Consider the following 22,590-nt stretch of genomic DNA (forward strand, 5'->3'; position numbering starts at 1 on the left):
TATTTATAACAACAAAAATTACTAAAGGGAATTTTAGAATCAGGATGCCATTTACAAAAGCATAAATGTAAAATACCTACATTTCTGTATGACTTCAATCCCCCAAAATACAAAATACAATAGAGAGAAATTAAAGATAACACAGTACATTGAAGGAAACACTTTATATTGATTAGAAAAGTCAATATTATAAAGAAGCTAATCTTTAAAAATTACTTTAGAGAATAAATGCAGTCATAAACAATCCCAGGAGAGGCTTTTTTTTTTTTTCTGGATAGCTTTATTGAAGTGTCGTGTACAAAGCATACATTTCATGCACTTAAAATGATTAAAAATCAATGATGTTTAGTATATTCGCAGAGTTACAACCATCACCACTACTGAAATTTAGAAAGTTTTCATCACGACACAAAGAAACATTCTATCAATTAGTGGTCATCTCCTACTTCAACGTCCCTTAGGCATTGGCAACCACTATTCTACTTTCTGTCTCTATGGGTTTAACTGTTCTTGATACTTCCTATAAGCTGACTCACATAACATGCAACTTTTAGAAAGGCTGAAAACCACAAATATCATGTTGAGCAAAATGAGACCGACACAAATGCTAGGATGTCTGTACTTTAGTAATTGTGTGTATCCTATTTCAATAATTGATTTAGAATTTTCTTATTAGAGCAAATAACATAATTCATTTTAAGATTTATGCAATGATAATATATTCCTATTTTAAGAAATATAAAATTTATCTGATGCACTGCAAATGCAAATGCTTTACCTGTAAAGCTTATGCTTACAATGATATATTATTGAAGATCCACACTGGGCTGATTTAAGTCCTTTTACTTGTAGCACTGCACAGTTAAGTTCAGCATGATCTGAGTCTATTATCCTGTAATGGAGAAAAATCCATATGCTGTTACATTTTAAGCAAATGATTCATGAGACAAAAACATTTTCTATGTACTGTAGAAAAAAATTTCATGGAAAAGGGGAATTAAATTTTTCATAATATTAGTAAGAGTCATTATTCTGAACACTCAATACAGTAGCCCCCCTTTATCCACGAGGGATATGTTTCAAGACCCCAGTGGATGCCTGAAACGGCAGATAGTACAGAACCTACAGAGAGATTATGTTTTCTCTACACATTCATAACTATGATAAAGTTTAATTTCTAAATTAGGCACAATAAGAGATTGACAACAATAACTACTAATAAAAAAATTATAGCACTATGCCAACATCACTACTCTTGTGCTTTGAGGATATTCTTAAGTAAAAAAGTAAGCGTGGCTTTTTAATAAAAACAAGCACTGCAATTCCCTGATAGTCCAGCTCGAGCTTGTCCAACTCGCTGCCCATGGGCCACATGTGACCCAGGACAGCTTTGAATGTGACCCAACACAAATACGTAAACTTTCTTAAAACATTCTGTGATTTTTTTTTTTTTTTTTAGCTCGTCAGCTATCGTTAGTGTTAGTGTATTCTATGTGTGGACAAGACTATTCTTCTTCCAATGTGGCCCACAGAAGCCAAAGATGGGACACCCCTGGTCCATCTGATAATCAAGAAGGTTACTAGCAGACCAATGCGCGGTTGAAATATATGGACTACTATGGTCCACTGTAAAATATTTATATGAACATTTCACTAACTTTCCACATCTTTCTTCATGTCAATGATTCCACATAAATTTATTCATATTATTCTTCTGAATTTATCCTTTATATATATTTTTTATATAGCACCATACAAAAGAACTTACTCATGTTTGAAAGCCAAACCATTTATTGTCACCCATGGATGATGACTGCTGTTACGAAACACACCAATCCATGAGGATGGTGAAATGGTGGCCAGAAATTTCTAAAAGAAAAGAAAGAATGTTCTCTTAAATAATAATTATGAAAACATTATAAAAACAATATATTAAATTTGAAAACCACTATTTGTAGTATCAAAAACTTTCATAAATGTTTATAATTTTGATTTAAATGAACTCTTCAACATTTACACTTAGTACTTTCATTTTTGTTCTCGTGTTAATAAAGACACTTAATTTTTGCAATGTAATAGTTACTCCGATTAACAGAATAAACACAGGAAGGGTTTTAATAAGTTTCCTGATACTGTGCATTCATTCCTCCAGATACTGTGACTAAATCAATCTATATTTGTACTATATTTCTCAGAGTTGGAGATTTAGAAGGGAATTGAGAGGTTGTCATTCAGAAATAAATGACATAGAAGCTACAGATTGGGTTTCCTTGGCACCACACCATTCTTTAACTAGATAAGCCCTCAATTTTTATCTGATTCGGTTTTTGCGGAATAACAGGGGTCCTGGCCAGGTGGTGTAGACTCGTCTCTCTCTGCTACTCCCTACTAAAAACAACTATAAATTCTGGGATTAATGAAAGACAAAAGCAATGGAGAACTCTGAAAGGTGGAAAGAGATGAAATTGTCTGGGACCCTAGCATCAGGGATCAACCAAGTGTCCAAGCGAGCATGTTAAGTCCTCCACACAACAGAAGAAGGTGACCTAGGCCTGCTGTTTCCCTACACCCAACCTGGCAATAGGAGGAGGGTATTGAAGGAGAGTCCCCTCCACAATACCAGGCAAGGCTGGTGCCACTGGCAAGGATGATCTACCAGGAGACCTGCTACCAATATGGAGCTAGAGAAAGTGCTTTCTTCTCATACCAAGAGACACCAGGATGGCTGTGGATGAGGAGGATCAGCAAAGGGACCCCATGACTAACAATGCACCGTAAACCACCTAGGGTCCTCTTTGTCCCTGAGGGCATGAGACCCACTTCCCCATCCAGAGACAAGGACTCAATGGATTCTTAGTGTTCTTTGTACATAGTACAGCAGTGAACAGTAACATACTACTGATAACTGCAATAATATGGAGGAATTGCACAAATATCAGATAGGATTGAAAAAGACATGAAATTCACACTGTTTGATTCCCTTTATATAAATAAATTCAAGAACGGGCAATCATTATTTATAATATTAAAAGTCAAGACAGCGTTTTGGAGAGGAGTCAGGATAAGTGATGAGGGCATACACAGGGGTGGAACTGCTAGAGCTGGAAACTTTTATTTCATGATCTGACTTGTATCACATGCATTCATTCACTTTGTGATCAATCTGCATGACCAGATGATATCATGCCCGATAAAATTAGATAGCAAAATTTACTGTGGATTCAAAGCACTTATAGAAGCATGGTTTTCCTTGAAAAACAAAAACTGAAAATAAATGTACATTAGCAGTATATAACTTGAAAAACATTATTAAGTCAATCAATTGAATATTACATACACTTGAAAATATATGAGATAAATATATGTACACACATATGGATGTTTTCTACAAATGTATTATTCACTGAAAGAAGCTTTTCATAAAATGTTTGAAACATTTACATCTTACCATTTCTTCTTCATTATCTATAGAAAGCAGACCGGAGTTCTTCGAAGTACAGGCCAGCAAACTCTCTTCCCAAGTTCTTCTTTCCTTACCAATGTAGTAACAACTGTTGGAATATGTAATCCACTCCTCAGGACAATGGCCACAATGACGTGCTAAATAAAGATATGAATTACTATCTAGACCAATATGAATTTTTAAAAATGAAAATTAGTTTACATATTTGCAACAGTATAACCATATATGTGCTTAACATATTTACGCATCCTTACAGGCTTATAAATGTATATTTTTAATAACTGAGTCAGTCATACACACATGCACAGAAAAGGGTTAGCCTCTCCTCCCTAATTGTGTTCCCATATAAAGCAAACCAACAAACAAAAATACACTCTACACGTGTCTTGAACATCACTGATACACAACTGCTTTTTTAGAATAGTAAAATTATTTATTTGGTATCATCTCACAGCAGTAGGAAACCTCTGTTAATTGGGAGAAAGAGAGTAGAATGATTTTAAGTGAGTATTTCTACTTATTGGAGAAAAGGAAATGCTGCCTCATAATCTTTGTTTATAAATATTAATGGCTGAATTTTATGGCTTATTTTCTGCAAAAATGCCATTATTCTTTTACATGCCTTAAAACAGACACAAAATATAAATTGTACTAACATCAGAACATTGAAAATAAAAATGTACCTTTCTGGGTTCCTGTATTCGGGGAAGAATTGTTCTGCTCCAGGACTGTAATAGAAAAATTAAAATGATTTTTATAAAAACTGATATCTAGATAAACCATAACGAGTTTAGTTTCTTACTTTGAAACTTTGTGTGTTATTTAAAATGGGGAGAATCTTTAATAAAATTAACTTTTTCTATAAAAATACATAAAGTAATAGACCTTTGAAATAAACATTTTTAAAGACTTTAGCACAAAACTTCACCATCTCTTGTAGTATTTGATGTAACCACTTTCAAAAATTAATTTGTTTTTCTAAATACTTTTCTTCTATAGCATGCCTCTGAATTATGAAATCAGAAAATATCTTTGTGTGTGTATGTATATACATATATATAGATTACACACAAAAAATAAACACACGCTCTCTACAATGATTTTGTTATTTATGTTGTGAAAAATTCAGAATAACCATATTATTTTGGTTCCAAATTGTACTAATATCAGAACTTTGAAAATAAAAATGTACTTTTCTGGGTTCTTGTATTTGGGGAAGAATTGTTCTGCTCCAGGACTGTAATAGAAAAATTAAAATGATTTTTATAAAAAGTAATATTTAGATAAACCATAATGAGTTTAGTTTCTTACTTTGAAACTTTGTGTGTTATTTAAAATGGGGACAATCTTTAATAAAATTAACTTTTTCTATAAAAATAAATGAAGTAATAGATCTTTGAAATAAACATTAAAATAAGAGTTCTATTCTTCAACAGTATGAAATATTTTGAGGCACTTCCAAGCATTAAAGTAAAACGTTCCCTTCTAATCTTTCAAGAATATGCTTACAAGGAATAAGAACTATGGTTTTTAACACAGTGGCCATCAGGACAACGCAAATGATTCCTAGGACCTCAGCAGTGAGCTTCTCCGGAGGTGGCAGTAAACCTGCAGGGAGAGAAATAGAGGCACTGAGAGAGGGGAGATAGAGAGTTGATTAGGATTACATACTAGAGAATTACATACTAGAGAACCCACACATACAGGGAAACATAATGATAAACTCTGGCCTCTAAATCTACATCTACTCTAGTAATCTTTCTCTCAGAATATACCATTTCATTTTCAGTAAATATAATGTTCCATGAGTGGACCGCGGATTACAGTTGAACAATGTCCGAATAAAATTAGTCTTCTGATTTCATATTAGAATTTTAGATCGCAATTATGAACTCCGATTCTCACAAGTGCAAAATATTCCCTAATCTTTCCTCACCCTTTTGCATTCAACTGCACATCCTAGAACAATAATATTGAAGATATATTTAATGTTTTACCTTGGCAGTTATATATTTTATCAATCCCTTGATGATTCAGGGAAGGATTTTGAAGGTTTAATTCTACTTGGAATATTTCCTGTTCGGTTCCTGAAATGGAGCTTTTATTGCCTTTAGGTTTCCTTTGTTGCCTCTTTGGGTCCTGGGCCAGACTCACTTCTGAGAAGGTTCCTCTTTGTTTATTCATCTCTGCAGCTGTGTGATGTGAGGGACTGTGCTCTATGATAACTGCACTTAAGAAGCTATAAATGGTGTATATTTTGACAGGATCCCTGGTATAGGCAATGTGCATGTGTTGGGGCTGAGTAATAATGTTTACTTTGCTGTTAACCAATGTAAAATTCTGCTACTAATTTCCTAAAGCTTTAAACAAAAATTACATGATATAATTGGCAATTTTTTAGATGTATTGTGTATTTGACATAATATTACTAGTGGGAACAATAAAAACATTAAGCTTGTGAGAACTAGGAAGTTCATGAAAAACTGGTATTAAATTAAGGTTAGATTCTTCAAAAATGTTTAACACCAATAGACTGCATATGTCAACAATCAAAATACTGTATTTAGAAATACACAAATTTTATCATAGTTTTAAGAGTCATTGATGGTTAAGGATTGTGTGCCATAAGATAAAATAGTTCTGTCAGCATATAGAGTAACTGCTTATACTGAAATACATTGTTAGTGACTTACATTCATTTATTAAAAGGACCTGAGGTATTGTCAAATGATTTTTTTTCTAAATTAGGAAATCAGAAAAATCATTAAAATTTTAAAAATATATCTTGTAAAACATTACATTACTATATGCATAAATATTATTGAAAACATATTTTTAAATTGCTGCTTTTACACAAGAAATTGGTAATTGATTTAATGACTAAAATAGGAAAACTTAAAATGATAAATAAACGTGTGGGCCATCTATGGAAGAATAGTGGCCAATCAAACTTTCAGAAAGCTCCTATGATTGTATAAGTCAGTGAGGGTCGCTTTGGTTGCATAAGTAATTGTAATAGTTCAGATAATGTAATTTAATAATCTAGTCAATGAGCTCTGTAGTCAGTGAGACTACAATTAATTCTAGCTTTGCAAGTTGTAATATGTGACCTGTACTAAATTACTTAGTGTCTACTAACCTAGTTTACTAATCTACATTGGGAAAAATAATTTACAAAGTATAATGTATGTAGAAAACTAAACACACAACCTGGCACATGTTACCACTGAATACATAATAGATATTTCAACTATTTTTAACACAATTGCCATTTTATTATTTCTGATTTGCATTAGAGTGTGTTAAAATAACTGATTAATTAGGCGTCTCATGTCAGTGTGGTACATCTTTTCTGCAATGTTTGGTTCAATTGTTTTAAGTCTTCCAATTGTTTATAATTAAGGTCAGATTTGCATTTTATGGAAATGATTTCATCCTTATTTTTATTAAAAATTAAAACTGCTTTCATGAAATCTAGGTGTGTGATTGAGAATTAATGTTTGACATTCACAATTTGATGTATCCATATTAAAAATTTATTTTTAAAGTTTGGTCTAAATGTAATATACAATTAAACCAGTAATGATTACAAAATCCAAAATTAATTGTTCATTGTCATGATGGTTATGGGTTTCACTCTAAATTACATGGATTGGCAAACCTATTATTATGTATGCATCTACTTGAGTGATTCTCCACCGGCAATGATGTGAATACTCTAAGAAATCCTTAAACATAGTTTATATTTTGGCTCGTTTTTCACCTTGAATTATTCACGTGAATAAAGTTCTACCTTGATTTTCGTCTACATCAACTTTACCTCAGGCGCATCACAGCCAGTATTTACAATCTTCTACTAAATGAGATGAGCTAGTAGAGAAACAGGGAGAGGAGCAACACTTACCTACTGTCATCAGAAAGCCACACGCCCTTCAGTGGAGAGGTCAGGTTACCTCTGAAAGACACAAACGTTATCTGTGATCTTCACAGACTGCCCTTTGAAGGGTCAGAGTGAGGCAAGAGTGGAAAAAGTAGATTCCTCACCAATGTGTCGCTGCAGATTTGAACAGGAAATCCTCACCCTAGGGCTATTTTGAATCAGTTTGTCTCATCACACACTTTAGAATATAGGAGACTTTGGGTGGCTAGTGTGTCATTTAGTTTGTCCATTTTCAAGTGCCTTTTAGAAATTATTTTTATGGTCGACAAGATGAGGGGAGAGCAGAGATTTGATCCATGCTGGTGATTGTTTCCATCTCAGTCACAAACACCAAAGTTTTGTAACTTTTCAAAAGGATCTTAGGTGGTTGTTTTCTACATTTAGACAAGGTGGCTGAAACTTGACATTATATACTTTTTTATCATATACCCCTATAATATCACTGCTATCATAATAACAAAATTTAAATAATGATTTTATCAATAGGAATTTAATGTACTTGTCACTATTTTGAGAAAATGCTGCATTTTCAACTTAATTGTAACTGACATGCATTCTCAAACTTATCTTCTTGCTTTCTTTGCCTTAGTTCTTAAAATTCCCTCATTCATTTTTCTTCTTTATATAAGTTAACCAGATTCCTCTGATTAAAATAAATGTCTCTTGAAAGAATAAAATATTAAACAATACTGAGCTATATCTCTATGCCAGAGACTGAAATAATAAAAAAACTACCTACTATATTGTTCACTGATTCCTTCTCTGATCATGACTTATTGTCTGCATTTTAATAGAAATATTTGTTGTAAATGATTAAAGCCTAAGTTAAACTATGAAGGGAGGTTAAAGCAATTTTTAAAACATCACCTACTTAAAAATGGGGAGGCCAGAAAATGGAGATTTTTTAAAACACAAGTAAAATGATACATGAATGTCCAGGCGTGGCAGCTCATGTCAGTAATCCCAGCACTCCAGGATCACTTGAGCTCAGGAGTTTGAGGTTAGCATGATACACAGGATGAAACCCCATCTCTTAAAAAAAAAAAAAAAAAAAAAAATATATATATATATATATATATATATATATATATATATATATATATATATAAATTAGCCGAGGATGCTGGTGTTTGCTTGTAGTCCCATCTGCTCTGGGGGCTGAGGTGAGAGGATCGCTTGAGCCCTGGGCGTCAAGGCTGCAGTGAACTGTTAGTGTCACTGCACTGTAGCCTGGGCAACAGAGCTAGACCTTGTCTCAAAAACAAATAAACAAAAATTTTTAAAAAATAAATGGTATACGAACATCAGGGAAAAAACTATAAATTATCTAGTTGTATTAAATAAAAATCTTTTCATCATTTATTTTCTATCAAGAAAAGGGGGAATGTTTATGCATAATTCTATTGCCCAGGCTGGAGTGCAGTAGTGCCATCTCGGCTCACTGCAACCTCTGCCTCCTGGGCTCAAGCGATTCTCCTGCCTCAGCCTCCTGAGTAGCTGCGATTACAGGCGTGTGCCACCACGCCCAGCTAATTTTTTATGTATTTTTAGTAGAGACGAGGTTTCACCGTGTTAGCCAGGATGGTCTTGATCTCCTGACATCGTTATCCGGCTGCCTCCGCCTTCCAATGTGCTGGGATTACAGGCATGAGCCACCGTGCCTGGCTATTCTCTAAAATCTAAAAAGTTGGAATTTAAACCCATATTTATTTCTTTGCAATGAGAATTATTATTTGCCCTTCCATCACAATGGCTAATGGTGGCTAGGTATATATGTTTTTCTGTAAAATATATTATAATATATTTTGACAAAATTAATTAATAATGCCATATGCATATATGCTTGTGTTCACATTGTATCTATTTCTGTTACAAGTAAATTTATTTATATTTACATTTTATTACATTTTCATAAACTAGGTTAATTTTTCTATTAGTCACATTATGGAATTAAAACAATAAAATCATTCACTAAGGATGCCACATAATGTATCATTCACTGATGTTTTCTATTTAAGTCTGAAGCACTGATGTCTACTATTGCTACAAACATCCACTTGGTGTTTTCCATTAAATAGTGTTACACCATTATTGTTTGCATAATGACAGGGATACCTCTGAGGAATATGTCTTTAGGCAATTTCATCCCTGTGTCAACATCATAGAGTTTATTTACACAAACCTAGATGGTACAGCTACTACACTCCTATGTTATATGGGATAGGCTATTGCTCCAAGGATACAAACCTGTACAACATGTTACTGTTGTGAATAATGTAAGAAGTGACCAGAATGGTAATTTTTGTTTGTCTAATTATATATAAACAAAAAAACAGGAAAATATGCTTAAAAAAGGTTAAAATGGCATCCTTTTATAGGGCACTTACTACGAATGAAGACTGCAGAAATGGAATTTTCCCTGGGTGAGTCAGTGAGTAAGTAGCAAGTGAAAGTCAAGGCCTAGGATATTATGGCACACTACTGTAGGATTTATAGACTGTACACTAGGGTACACTATATTTATGCAGCACTTTTTTTCTTGAGCTAATAATAAATTAACTTTAGTTTACTGCAACTTTGTTGGTTTCTAAATTTTTCATTTCTTAAAAACTTTCTGCCTCTTTTTAAATACACTTTATTTAAAAACACAAATTGCACAGTCTTAACAACTATTTTCTTTATATTCTTTTTCTACGAGCTTTTTTCTATTTTTCATTTTAATTTTTTTCTTTTTAAACTTTTTTTAAAAACGAAGACACGAAAACATACATTAGCCTAAGCCTACGCAGTGTCAGCAAGATCAGTCTCACTGTCATCCCCTCCACATCTTGTCCCACTGGAAGGTTCAGGCAATAACACATGTGCAGCGGTCCTCTCCTATGGTAACAGTGCCTTCTTCTGGAATTCCTCCTGAAGGAACTGCCCAAGGTTGTTTTTCAGGTAACTGTTTTTGTGAAAGTAGAAGGAGTACACTCTAAAATAATAATTAAAAGTATACTACAGTAAATACATAAACAGGTAACATTGTCATTTATTATCATTATCAAATATTATGTAGTGTATGTAATTGTGCTATACTTTTATTCCACTGGCAGCAAGGTAATTTACACCAGCATCACCACAGACATGTGAATAATACACTGTACTGCAACTATTGCTATGACGTCACTAATTCATAGGAATTTTTCAGCTCCGTTATAATCTAGTGGGACCACTATCTATGTGCAGTCAGTCATTGACCAAAACACCATTTTGTGGCACGTGACTGTATATCATGTCCTTTGTTAATCGAAATAATACAGATTTCTACTGTTTGAGCGTTTAACGTGAATGAAGTTTATGCTAATACAAAGGCACAATATATAAAAACAAAACAAAAATTACACAAGATAACTGGAGTAATTAGAATTTACTCTATATGATGTGTGTGTGTATATATATATATGTTTATGTGACATAAATACACACACACACACACACACAGAACTTACGATGATTAATATTAGGTGTCAGCCGGATTGGATTGAAGGATGCCTAGATAGCTGGTAAAGTGTTGCTTCTGGCTGTGTCTGTGACAGTGTTGCCAGAGGAGATTGACATTTGACTCAGTGGACTGGGCGAAGAAGACCCATCCTCGGTGTGGGTGGGCACCATCCAATGGCTGCCAGAGCGAGTAGAACAAAGCAGCTAGAAGAAGGCGGGGTAAGCTGGCTTGCCGAGTGTTCGGCTTTCATTTTTCTCCCGTGCTGGATGCTTCCTTCGTTCCTCCTGCCCTTGGACATCAGACTCCAGGTTCTTCAGCCTTTGGACTCTTGTACTTACACCAGTGGTTTTACAGGGGCTCCTGGGCCTTCGGCCACAGACTGAAGGCTGCACTTTTGGCTTCTCTGCTTCTGAGGCTTTTACTGAGCCACTACTGGCTTCTTTCTTCCCCAGCTTGCAGATGGCCTATTGTGGGACTTTGCCTTGTGATCGTGTGAGCCAATTCTCCCTAATAAACTCCCTTTCATATATACACGTATCCTATTAGTTCTGTCCATCTGGAGAACCCTAACACCGAACCTACATATGAATTACTGTGACTATTGCAAATAATGGCAATATCTGGTTTCCTATGGGTTATGGCTAAGTTGGAAGTCAATAAGAAGTGAAAATATACTTTTAATGTAACATGAAATGAAGTAATTTTCAAGGAGTTTAAGAAATTGGAGTGAATTAGTTATTAATAACTCTAAAGAAAATAAAATTCAAATATCTTCAATAGATTAAGCACGCCTTCCCAATGAAAACTTGGATATTCAAAAAGAAGACTTAAAGTAAAGGAATTATGTGGATATACCTAATTGGATATTGAATAGATAGTGTATTAATGACAAAGTTTCCAACATTGAAATAAATATTTGTATTAGAATTTGGGGAGCAGATACAGGCTAACTGGTAAATAAAATAGAGAGTAATCTTACTTTGTTTGTACTGCTATAATAAAATATCACAAACTAAGCAATCTATTAACCATACAGATATATTACTCACAGTTCAGACAACAGGGAGGTCCAAGATCAAAGTGCCAGCAGGTGTGTTGTAAATTATATTAAATTAACAAGTTTGTATGTGGAAAGTAAACAATGAAAATATTTATTATGAAAACATAAGGGAACAACAGAGTTTAAACACTTGGTAGTGTTCAATCAGAATGTAATAAAAATTAAGTTATAATTAATACCAGTGCTTATATATTTCCATACAAATAAAATACATAAGGATTATATTTTAGAAATTGATAATTAAGTATAGAGTAATTTGAATTTAAAAGCAAAGAATGTATATATTCAGTAATAACTGTTTGTTGTCTTTATGAGACATTCCTTGCATGTAAGCATAAAGAAAAATGAATATAAATGTAGAGCTACCATATGATCCAGCAATCCCACTCCCAGGTATATACCCAAAAGCAAGAATATCAGTTTATCTAAGAGATAGCTGTACTCCCATGTTTGTTGCAGCACTCTTCACAATAGCTATGATCTGGAAGCTACCTAAGTGTCCATCAACAGATGAATGGACAAATAACATGTGTGTATATAAACAATGGAGTAATATTCAGCCATAAAAAGAATGAGACCCTGTCATTTGCTACAACATGAATGGAACCAGGGGTCATTATGTTAAATAAAATAAGCCAGTCACAGGAAGACAATCATCACAAGCCCTCACTTAGCTGTGGGATTTAAAAATCACAACAATTGAACTCATGGAGAGAGACAGTAGAAGGATGGTTACCAGAGATTGAGAAGGATAGTGGAAGGTTAGTAGTAGGGAGGTGAAAGTGGTTACTTAGTGGATACAAAAAATAGAAAGGATGAATAAGACCTAGTGTTTGATAGCACAACAGGGTCACTACAGTCAATAATAATTTAATTGTACTTTTTAAAATAACTAAAGAGTATAACTGGATTGTTTGTAACAAAAGAATAAATCCTTAGGGAGATGGAAACACCATTTTTACATGATGTCATTATTATGCACTGCATGTCTCCCTCAAAACAGCTCACGGACCCCATGAACATATACACCTACTATGTACGCACTGAAATTAAAATTAAAATATTTAAACAAGGAAAGATGAGGATAAAATATTTAACAACATATACCATGCCTCACAAACTGGTAGAACACTATTACAGTTGTAATAGTGCCGTCTTAATATAAGGCAAGCCCTTTACTGGAATTGAGGAAGCATGCTTCATAATGTAAGATTAATTTTCCAAACCACTAGTAATATACATTTTTATCATTGCATGTACCTAATGTGACAAGTTCAACATAGAATGGATTAAAGTGAATAAGTAACAATCATAAATGGGATTTTAAACCCTTTTCTCTCAGTGCTTAACACATAAACAAGCCACAGAGCTGACAGAAAGATCTGAACTAGACACGTAGTTATCACTCATATGCACACACTCACACACATGTAGAATACTCACATATTTAATTTCACATATTTTTCCCAAATACACTGTAATCTCATAATTCTAAGCATATTAGTAAAAAAATATAGGACTATGATTTCAATGTAGTACCACTAGCCAAGCTTGGCCAGTGGATAGTTAAAAAATAGCTATTCTAATTCAACATTAATTAATACCAAATAAATAACATATAAAACCAGTTTCTCAGCACACTAGCCACATCTTTGCATACAAAGATGAAGAATATTTTCAGCTTCATAGAAAATGTTCTAACTACAGTTTACCTACAATAGAAGTCAATAAAAAAATCTGACAACCTCAATGGTTTTAAATTCAGTAATACATATCTAAATAACATGGGTGAAATAAATTATCAAAATGAATGGTCACAATTTTTATATGAATTATAAGGAAAATAGAATGAAAATCTCTCTTGTAAAAATCGATTGCCCTCAATGTACGTATATTACAAAAGATGACCTAAAAATTAAATTACCATTGAATGCACTAAAATAAATTAAAAATAGAAAAGCTAAAATTAAATACAAGTGGTGTATAAGAAAATAATGAATAAACAGTAAAAAATCACGATAAAGAATATTACAATAGAGAGAACAACAAGGCCAAAGGTATTTTCATTGAAAATGCTTTTAAAATTTGATGAAAGACTACTAAAAGTATACACCTACTAACGTATCCACAAAAATAATAAATTTAACATTTTAAAAAATTGATAAGGGCCAGGCACAGTGAAGCCTCCCAAAGTGCTGGGATTATAGGCTTGAGCCACCACAACTGGCCTATTTCTAGATTAAACATGGCAATACCATTATGGTCTTTACAGTTATTTAGTGGCAATAAAACTGTATTTTCATTACATTTTAATGTCTATATGAAATAGAAAATTCATACATACTCATTACCAAATGCAGTGCATCAAATAGAAATCCGAGTATATCCTACACGTTTTAAAGAAATTCAGTTTAGACATAAACTTTCCTAGAAAAATAGTCTACAAACTCAGATGGCATTACTAGTGAATTATAACATTTAAAAATAAAGCAGTACGCTCAATAAATGCTTCTAGGTTATAGAAAAAGAGAAATTCTTCCCAAGATAGCCTTGATATCAAAACCTTTCAAGTATATAGCTATGAATAAAAACATGGTCAAATATCCTTGTGAACGTGGATGAAGAAACAAATCTTACCCTACATAAAATATATATGCACTAATTTTTTTTTCTTTTTTCTTTTTTTTTTTTGAGACAGAGTCTCCCTCTGTCGCCAGGTTGGAGTGCAGTGGTGCACTCTCGGCTCACTGCAACCTCTGACCCCTGGTTTGAAGTGATTCTCCTGCCTCAGGCTCTCGAGTAGCTGGGACTATAGGTGCGCACCACCACACCCAGCTAGTTTTTGTATTTTTAGTACAGATGGGGTTTCAGCACGTTGGCTAGGATGGTCTCAATCTCTTGACCTCCTGATCCACCGGCCTCAGTCTCCCAAAGTGCTGGGATTACAGACGTCAGCCACCACACCCGGCCAGCACTGATATTTTATGAGGGAAATATACAATGATCACCATGGATTTATTTCAGAAACAAAGGCTGGTTTAACATTTGAAAAAATAAAAGTAGTTTATAAAATGTTATATAAACACAACATATATCATTCCAACTGCTACAAATTAATAAAAATGTTACAATTGATAAAGTCTATTAGAAAATAGGAATATTATAAAACTGCTTCAATATGAGAAAGATAGGATGAAAACAACACCAAGCTTTGTAAATATGAATAACATGTTTAAGTATTTTTTGCCAAAATCAGAAAACGATACATATGATACACACAGAACTTTGATTGTACCTTCTATTCAACTATGGGTATAAAGCCCTAGCCAGTGAAAATAAATGAAAATAAAACTACGTTATAGCATACAGATTAAAAAAATAAAAGTGTGATCATTTGCAGATAAAATTGCTCTTTATATAGAACACCCAGAAATAAATCAATAGTTGACATAATAGATTTAAATATATAAAATCAGTGGAATAAGTAGATATAAAATCAAAATGCAGACATCAGTTGTATTTCTATTTATAACAACAAAAATTACTAAAGGGAATTTTAGAATCAGGATGCCATTTACAAAAGCATAAATGTAAAATGCCTACATTTCTGTATGACTTCAATCCCCCAAAATACAAAATATAATAGAGAGAAATTAAAGATAACACAGTACATTGAAGGAAACACTTTATATTGATTAGAAAAGTCAATATTATAAAGAAGCTAATCTTTAAAAATTACTTTAGAGAATAAATGCAGTCACAAATAATCCCAGGAGAGGCTTTTTTTTTTTTCTGGATAGCTTTATTGAAGTGTCGTGTACAAAGCATACATTTCATGCACTTAAAATGATTAAAAATCAATGATATTTAGTATATTCGCAGAGTTACAACCATCACCACTACTGAAATTTAGAAAGTTTTCATCACGACACAAAGTAACGTTCTATCAGTTAGTGGTCATCTCCTATTTCAACCTCCCTCAGACATTGGCAACCACTATTCTACTTTCTGTCTCCATGGGTTTGACTGTTCTTGGTACTTCCTATAAGCTGACTCACATAACATGCAACTTTTAGAAAGGCTGAAAACCACAAATACCATGTTGAGCAAAATGAGACCGACACAAATGCTAGGATGTCTGTACTTTAGTAATTGTGTGTATTCTATTTCAATAATTGATTTAGAATTTTCTTATTAGAGCAAATAACATAATTCATTTTAAGATTTATGCAATCATAATATATTTCTATTTTAAGAAATACAAAATTTATCTGATGCACTGCAAATGCAAACGCTTTACCTCTAAAGCTTATGCTTACAATGATATATTATTGAAGATCCACACTGGGCTGATTTAAGTCCATTTACTTGTAGCACTGCACAGTTAAGTTCAGCATTATCTGAGTCTTTTATCCTGTAATGGAGAAAAATCCATATTCTGTTACATTTTAAGCAAATGATTCATGAGACGAAAGCATTTTCCATGTACTGTAAGAAAAGAATTTCATGGAAAAGGGGAATTAAATTTTTCATAATATTAGTAAGAGTCATTATTCTGAACACTCAACAGAGTAGTCCCCCTTCATCCACGAGGGATATGTTTCAAGATTCCAGTGGATGCCTGAAACGGCAGATAGTGCAGAACCCATAGAGAGATTACGTTTTCTCTACACATTCATAACTGTGATAAATTTTAATTTATAAATTAGGCACAATAAGAGATTGACAACAATAACTACTAATAACAAAATTATAGCAATATGCCAACATCACTACTCTTGTGCTTTGAGGATATTCTTAAGAAAAAAAGTAAGCGTGGCTTTTTAATAAAAACAAGCACTGCAATTCCCTGATAGTCCAGCTCGAGCTTGTCCAACTCGCTGCCCACGGGCCGCATGTGACCCAGGATAGCTTCAAATGCGGCCCAACACAAATACGTAAACTTTCTTAAAACATTCTGTGATTTTTTTTTCTTTTTTTTGCTCGTCAGCTATCGTTAGTGTTAGTGTATTTTCTGTGTGGCCCAAGACTCTTCTTCTTCCAATGTGGCCCACAGAAGCCAAAGATTGGACACCCCTGGTCCATCTGATAACCAAGAAGGTTACTAGCTGACCAATGAGCGGTTGAAATATATGGACTACTATGGTCTATTGTAAAATATTTATGTCAGCATTTCACTAACTTTCCACATCTTTCTTCATCTCTATGATTCCACATAGATTTATTCATATTATTCTTCTGAATTTATCCTTTATATATATATTGTTATATAGCGCCATACAAAACAACTTACTCATGTTTGAAAGCCAAACCATTTATTGTCACCCATGGATGATGACTGCTGTTACGAAACACACCAATCCATGAGGATGGTGAAATGATGGACAGAAATTTCTAAAAGAAAAGAAAGAATTTTCACTTAAATAATAATTATGAAAACATTATAAAAATAATATATTAAAATTGAAAGCCACTATTTGCAGTGCCAAAAACTTTCATAAATGTTTATAATTTTGATATAAATGAACCCATCAATGTTTATACTTAGTACTTTTATTCTTCTCATGTTAATAAAGAAGTTTTAATTCTTGCATTATAATAGTTACCCCAATTGACTGAATAAACACAGTAAGGATTTAAATAAGTTTCCTGATACTGTGCATTCATTCCTCCAGATACTGTGACTAAATCAAACTATTTTTGTGCTATATTTCTCAGAGTTGGAGATTTAGAAAAGAAATGAGAGGTTGTCATTCAGAAATAAATGACATGGAAGCTACATATTGGGTTTTCTGGGTACCACACCATTCTTTAACTAGATAAGCCCTCACTTTTTTATCTGATTTGGTTTTGGTGGAATAACAGTGATCCTGACCAGGTGGTGTAGACTCGTCTCTCTCTGCTACTCCCTACTAAAAACAACTATAAACTCTGGGATTAATGAAAGACAAAAGCAATGGAGAACTCTGAAAGGTGGAAAGAGAAAGATGAAATTGTCTGGGACCCTAGCATCAGGGATCAACCAAGTGTCCGAGCGAGCATGTTAAGTCCTCCACACGACAGAAGAAGGTGACCTAGGCCTGCTGTTTCCCTACACCCAACCTGGCAATAGGAGGAGGCCCAGCAAAGCTCACTCCTGTTCTGTATTGAAGGGGAGTCCCCTCTGCAACAACAGGCAAGGCTGGTACCACTGGCAAGGATGATCTACCAGGAGACTTGCTACCAATACAGCCAGAGGAAGTACTTCCTTCTCATACCAAGAGACACCAGAGTGGATGTGGGTGAGGAGGATCAGCAAAGGAACCCAATGACTACCAGTGCACCACCCAGGGTCCTCTTTGTCCCTGAGAGCATGAGACTCACTTCCCCATCCAGAGACACAGGATTGAATGGATTCTTAGTGTTCTTTGTACATAGTACAGCAGTGAACAGTAACAAACGACAGATAACCGCAATAATATGGAGGAATTGCACAAATATCAGATAGGAGTGAAAAACACAGACATGAAATTCACAGTGTATGATTCCCTTTATATAAATTCAAAAGCAGGTAAACGTTATTTATAACATTAAAAGTCAAGACAGTGTTTTGGAGAGGAGTCAGGATAAGTGATGAGGGCATACACAGGGGTGGAACTGCTAGAGCTGGAAACTTTTATTTCATGATCTGACTTGTATCACAGGAGTTCATTCACTTTGTGATCAATCTGCATGACCAGATCACATCATGCCCGATAAAATTAGATAGAAAAATGTATTGTGGATTGAAAGCATTTCTAGAAGCATGGTTTTCCATGAAAAGCAAAAACTGAAAATAATCAAAAGTACATTAGCAATATATGAATTTTAAAACATTATTAAGTCAATCAATTAAATACTACATAAACTTGAAAACATATAAGCTAAATATATATACCCACACATATGGATGATTTCTACAAATATATTATCGACCGAAAGAAGCTTTTCATAAAGTGTTTAAAACATTTACATCTTACCATTTCTTCTTCATTATCTATAGAAAGCAGACCGGAGTTCTTTGAAGTACAGGCCAGCAAACTCTCTTCCCAAGTTCTTCTTTCCTTACCAATGTAATAACAACTGTTGGAATATGTAATCCACTCCTCAGCACAATGGCCACAATGACGTGCTAAATAAAGATATGAATTACTATCTAGACCAATATGAATTTTTAAAAATGAAAATTAGTTCACATATTTGCAAACATATAAACCTATATGTATGCAACATATCTATGCATCTTCATGGGCTGGTAAATATATAGTGTCAAAATACCCAGTCACTTATACACACATGTGCAATAAAGGGTCAGCCTTTCATCTCCTAATTGTGTTCCCATATAAAGCAAACCAGCAAACAAAAATCCACTCTATACATGTCTTGAAAAATCAATGAACTAATCTGATTTTTAAGGAACAATAAATAACTTGTATCTTATCATATTATAGCAGTAAGAATTTGAACACAACAGATAAAAAGAAAGCATAGTGATTTTACTTATAGTTGATGACAAGTGAATGCCTTACTGTAATTTTATTTATGAACACTTATTGCCAAATTTTATAATTTTTCACCCCAAATTTTATTTTTGTACAGCCTAAGATCAAGAAAAAATAAACTGTACAATATTAAAACTTTAAAAATTATTATATACCTTTCTGAGTTCTTGTATTCAGGGAAGAATTGTTGTGCCTCTGTATTAATGTAGCTAGAAAAATTAAAGTAATCTTTGTAAAAAAATTAGCATCTAAATCAATCATAATAATTTTAAGTTTTTGTTTGAATTTTTTGTATTATTTAGAGTTAGAATAATATGGAATAAAATTGATTTTAAGAAAAATTTGATAAAGTAATGGTGGTTTTTTGGAAAAGTATTTCATAGATCTAAAGAACCAAATTTCACCATCTCATATAGTTCTTATAATTCTTGATTTAACTACTTTCAAAAATTAATTTCTATTTCTCAGTAAGGTTTTTCAGACTCCTAGAACATATTTTTGAGTTATGAAATCCAAATATATACATACGATTGCATCAGAAGCGAATACTTTCAACAATTATTCTTTCATTTATTCTTTGACAAATTCAGAATAATCATTCCACATTTAGTCCAAATATATACATTACAATGAGAACTCTATTCCCTGAAAATATGAAATGTTTAGAGGCACATTCAATCATTAACGTGAAAATTCCCCTTGTAATCTTCGAAAATAGACTTACAGGGAATAACAACTATCGTTACCACAGAGGCCATTAAGATAAGACAGATAATTCCCAGGATCCCAACAATGAGCTTCTCTGGAGCTGATGGTAAATCTGCAGGGAGAGAAATGGGAACAGTGCGAAAGGAGAGGTGGATACAGTCGTTTAGAAGATTCACAGACAAGAGAACCTGAATGCACAGGAATCATACAGAGAAACTTGGACCCCAAACCCTCATCTCCCATTGTAATCTTTTTCTCAGAATAATATACCATTGCATTTTCAGGAAAAATAATGCTCCATGAATTATTTGACAAAGACTACAAACTTCAACAATGAGTTCAATCAGTCTTCATACTTTACATTGAAATAGCATATCTCAACTTGGAATTCTGATCTTTGCAAATAGAAGATACATGAGCACTCCCTTCTCTTTCCTCACATTCCTGTACCCCAAGCTGCACATCCTAGACTGTTACATTGAGGATCTTTTAAATGCTTCACCTTTGCAGTGATAGGTTTTGTCATTCTCTTGAAAATCCTGAGAAGCTTTTTGAAGGTTTAATTCCGCATAGGTTATTTCCTGTTCAGTTGCTAAAATGGAGCTTTTATTGCCTTTAGGTTTTCGTTGCTGCCTTTTTGGGTTTGGGGGCAGATTCAGGTCTGAGTAGATTACTCCTTGGTTATCCATCTCTGCAGTGTGTGATGTCAGGGATTGTACTCTATAATAACAGTAGTTAAGAAGTTAATAAATGGTTTATATACACGATTCCCTAGTGCAATTAAAAGGGTGAGGAGGAGAACGAGTATTGGAGCTCATTTCGCATTAAAGAATCTAAAGTTCTTTCTCTGATTTTCTTCAAGCCTAAACAAGTTTCTTATGAATATTTGTTTTAAAAAAAGATTTTTAGGCCGGGCGCGGTGGCTCACGCCTGTAATCCCAGCACTTTGGGAGGCCGAGGCGTGCCGATCACGAGGTCAGGAGATCGAGACCATCCTGGCTAACACGGTGAAACTCCGTCTCTACTAAAAATACAAAAATTAGCCGGGCACGATGTCAGGCGCCTGTAGTCCTAGCTACTCGGGAGGCTGAGGCAGGAGAATCTCTTGAACATGGGCGGCAGAGGTTGCAGTGAGCGGAGATCGTGCCACTGCACTCCAGCCTGGGCAACAGAGTGAGACTCCGACTCAAAACAAAAAGATAAATTTTCTGCATTTGACAAAATATTATTGCTGGGGCAATGAGAAGCAATAAATTACTAAGGAATAAAGAAGTTCAGGAATAAAAATATATTTCTTAAAGTCTGGTGCTTTACCTGTGTTAAAAATGAAAATGTTGTATTAGAAAAACTTCTGCACTCATTTTTATGTTAATTTTGAAATCCAGTAATGGTTAAGACTATGTGGTCTGCACATGAGTAACAGTAAAGTTGACATATATATATATGTAAATTTCTTGTACTACATTACTTTTATTTAGTAATTTATACACATTAATGAAAATCAATAGGGGTAATTAAATGGTCTTTTCTTAATGGCTGAAATGTTCTAAGAAATTATTAAAAATTATTTGAATTATTAAGAATTATAAAAATTTAAATATTTGTATACGTCAGAAAATGCTATGTGACACAGTTAACTTATGCATAACCTAAATAGTATTAGGAACATTACATAAATTGTTAATACTTACAGAAGTATTGGTAATTTAATTAGTAATTGGTAATTTATTTCCTGGCTAAATTATGAACCAAAAAATGATAAATAAAAGTATAAGTAATTCATGTTAAAGCACATTTCATTTAAAATTATAGAATGATTTTATGGTTGTCAAAGTGAGTAAAGGCCACTTTAGTTGTATAAGTACTTGTAAATTTTCAGATAATGTAATTAAATCATTTAGTCAATGGGCTCTGGAGTCAGTGAGATTAGAATTAATTCTAGCTTTGACACTTATAATGTACGACCTTTAAAAAGTTATTCTATTTTTAATAACCCAGTTTGTTAATCTAAAACAGGAATAAGAACATATAAAACGTTGCATGTAAAACATTTACCACTCAACCTGGCACTTAAAGTTCTCAATAAGCATTAGCTATTTTAATTATTATTTTAGTCACAATTGTTATGTTACTGTTTCTGATTCGTGTCAGTTAAAGCATGGAAAATAAATCTTCAGATAAGTCTCCTATGTCCATGCGCTACACCTTTTTTTGCAATATTTTGATCAATTTTTAAAAAGTATTTTTATTGCTTTGTAATACCTTTAGCATTTTATGTAATCTACCTCATTCTGATTTTTATTAAAAATAAAAACTGCTTTTCTTTAATCTACATGTCTGAGGAATTGTATTTGGCTTTCATCAATTGATTATTTTAATAATCTTTAATGGCTAAGCTAAATATAAATTATTCAA

The 22,590-nt window shown here is 33.4% G+C and overlaps 2 protein-coding genes across 53 annotated transcripts in view; both read right to left on the minus strand.

Annotated features, from left to right (window-relative positions):
• Positions 1-270: 270 nt before the first annotated feature.
• On the minus strand, positions 271-5,834 carry LOC107973221 (NKG2-C type II integral membrane protein). Of its 2 annotated transcripts, XM_024347561.3 has the most exons (7): positions 5,461-5,834; positions 4,973-5,071; positions 4,656-4,700; positions 4,147-4,191; positions 3,449-3,600; positions 1,769-1,869; positions 271-892 (listed from the first exon to the last, which is right to left on the minus strand). In XM_024347561.3, the coding sequence occupies exons 1-7, from the start codon at positions 5,750-5,752 to the stop codon at positions 775-777; spliced, it is 852 nt and encodes a 283-aa protein (XP_024203329.3). In that variant the 5' UTR covers positions 5,753-5,834; the 3' UTR covers positions 271-774.
• Positions 5,835-15,727: 9,893 nt separating this feature from the next.
• KLRC1 (killer cell lectin like receptor C1) overlaps positions 15,728-22,590 on the minus strand; it is a 107,572-nt gene continuing 100,709 nt past the window's right edge. For 43 of the 51 annotated variants that reach the window (XM_009424764.5, XM_063784708.1, XM_063784704.1 and 40 more), the window contains 6 exons: positions 20,678-20,895; positions 20,192-20,287; positions 19,623-19,676; positions 18,946-19,097; positions 17,241-17,341; positions 15,728-16,361 (listed from right to left, as the gene is read on the minus strand). In XM_009424764.5, coding sequence (XP_009423039.4) covers positions 16,250-16,361; positions 17,241-17,341; positions 18,946-19,097; positions 19,623-19,676; positions 20,192-20,287; positions 20,678-20,895 — 733 coding nt within the window. In that variant the 3' untranslated portion in view covers positions 15,728-16,249. 51 annotated transcript variants of the gene reach the window in all.

This window comes from Pan troglodytes, chromosome 10 (assembly GCF_028858775.2).
Source record: "Pan troglodytes isolate AG18354 chromosome 10, NHGRI_mPanTro3-v2.0_pri, whole genome shotgun sequence".
In the NCBI taxonomy this organism is placed as follows: Eukaryota; Metazoa; Chordata; class Mammalia; order Primates; family Hominidae; genus Pan; species Pan troglodytes.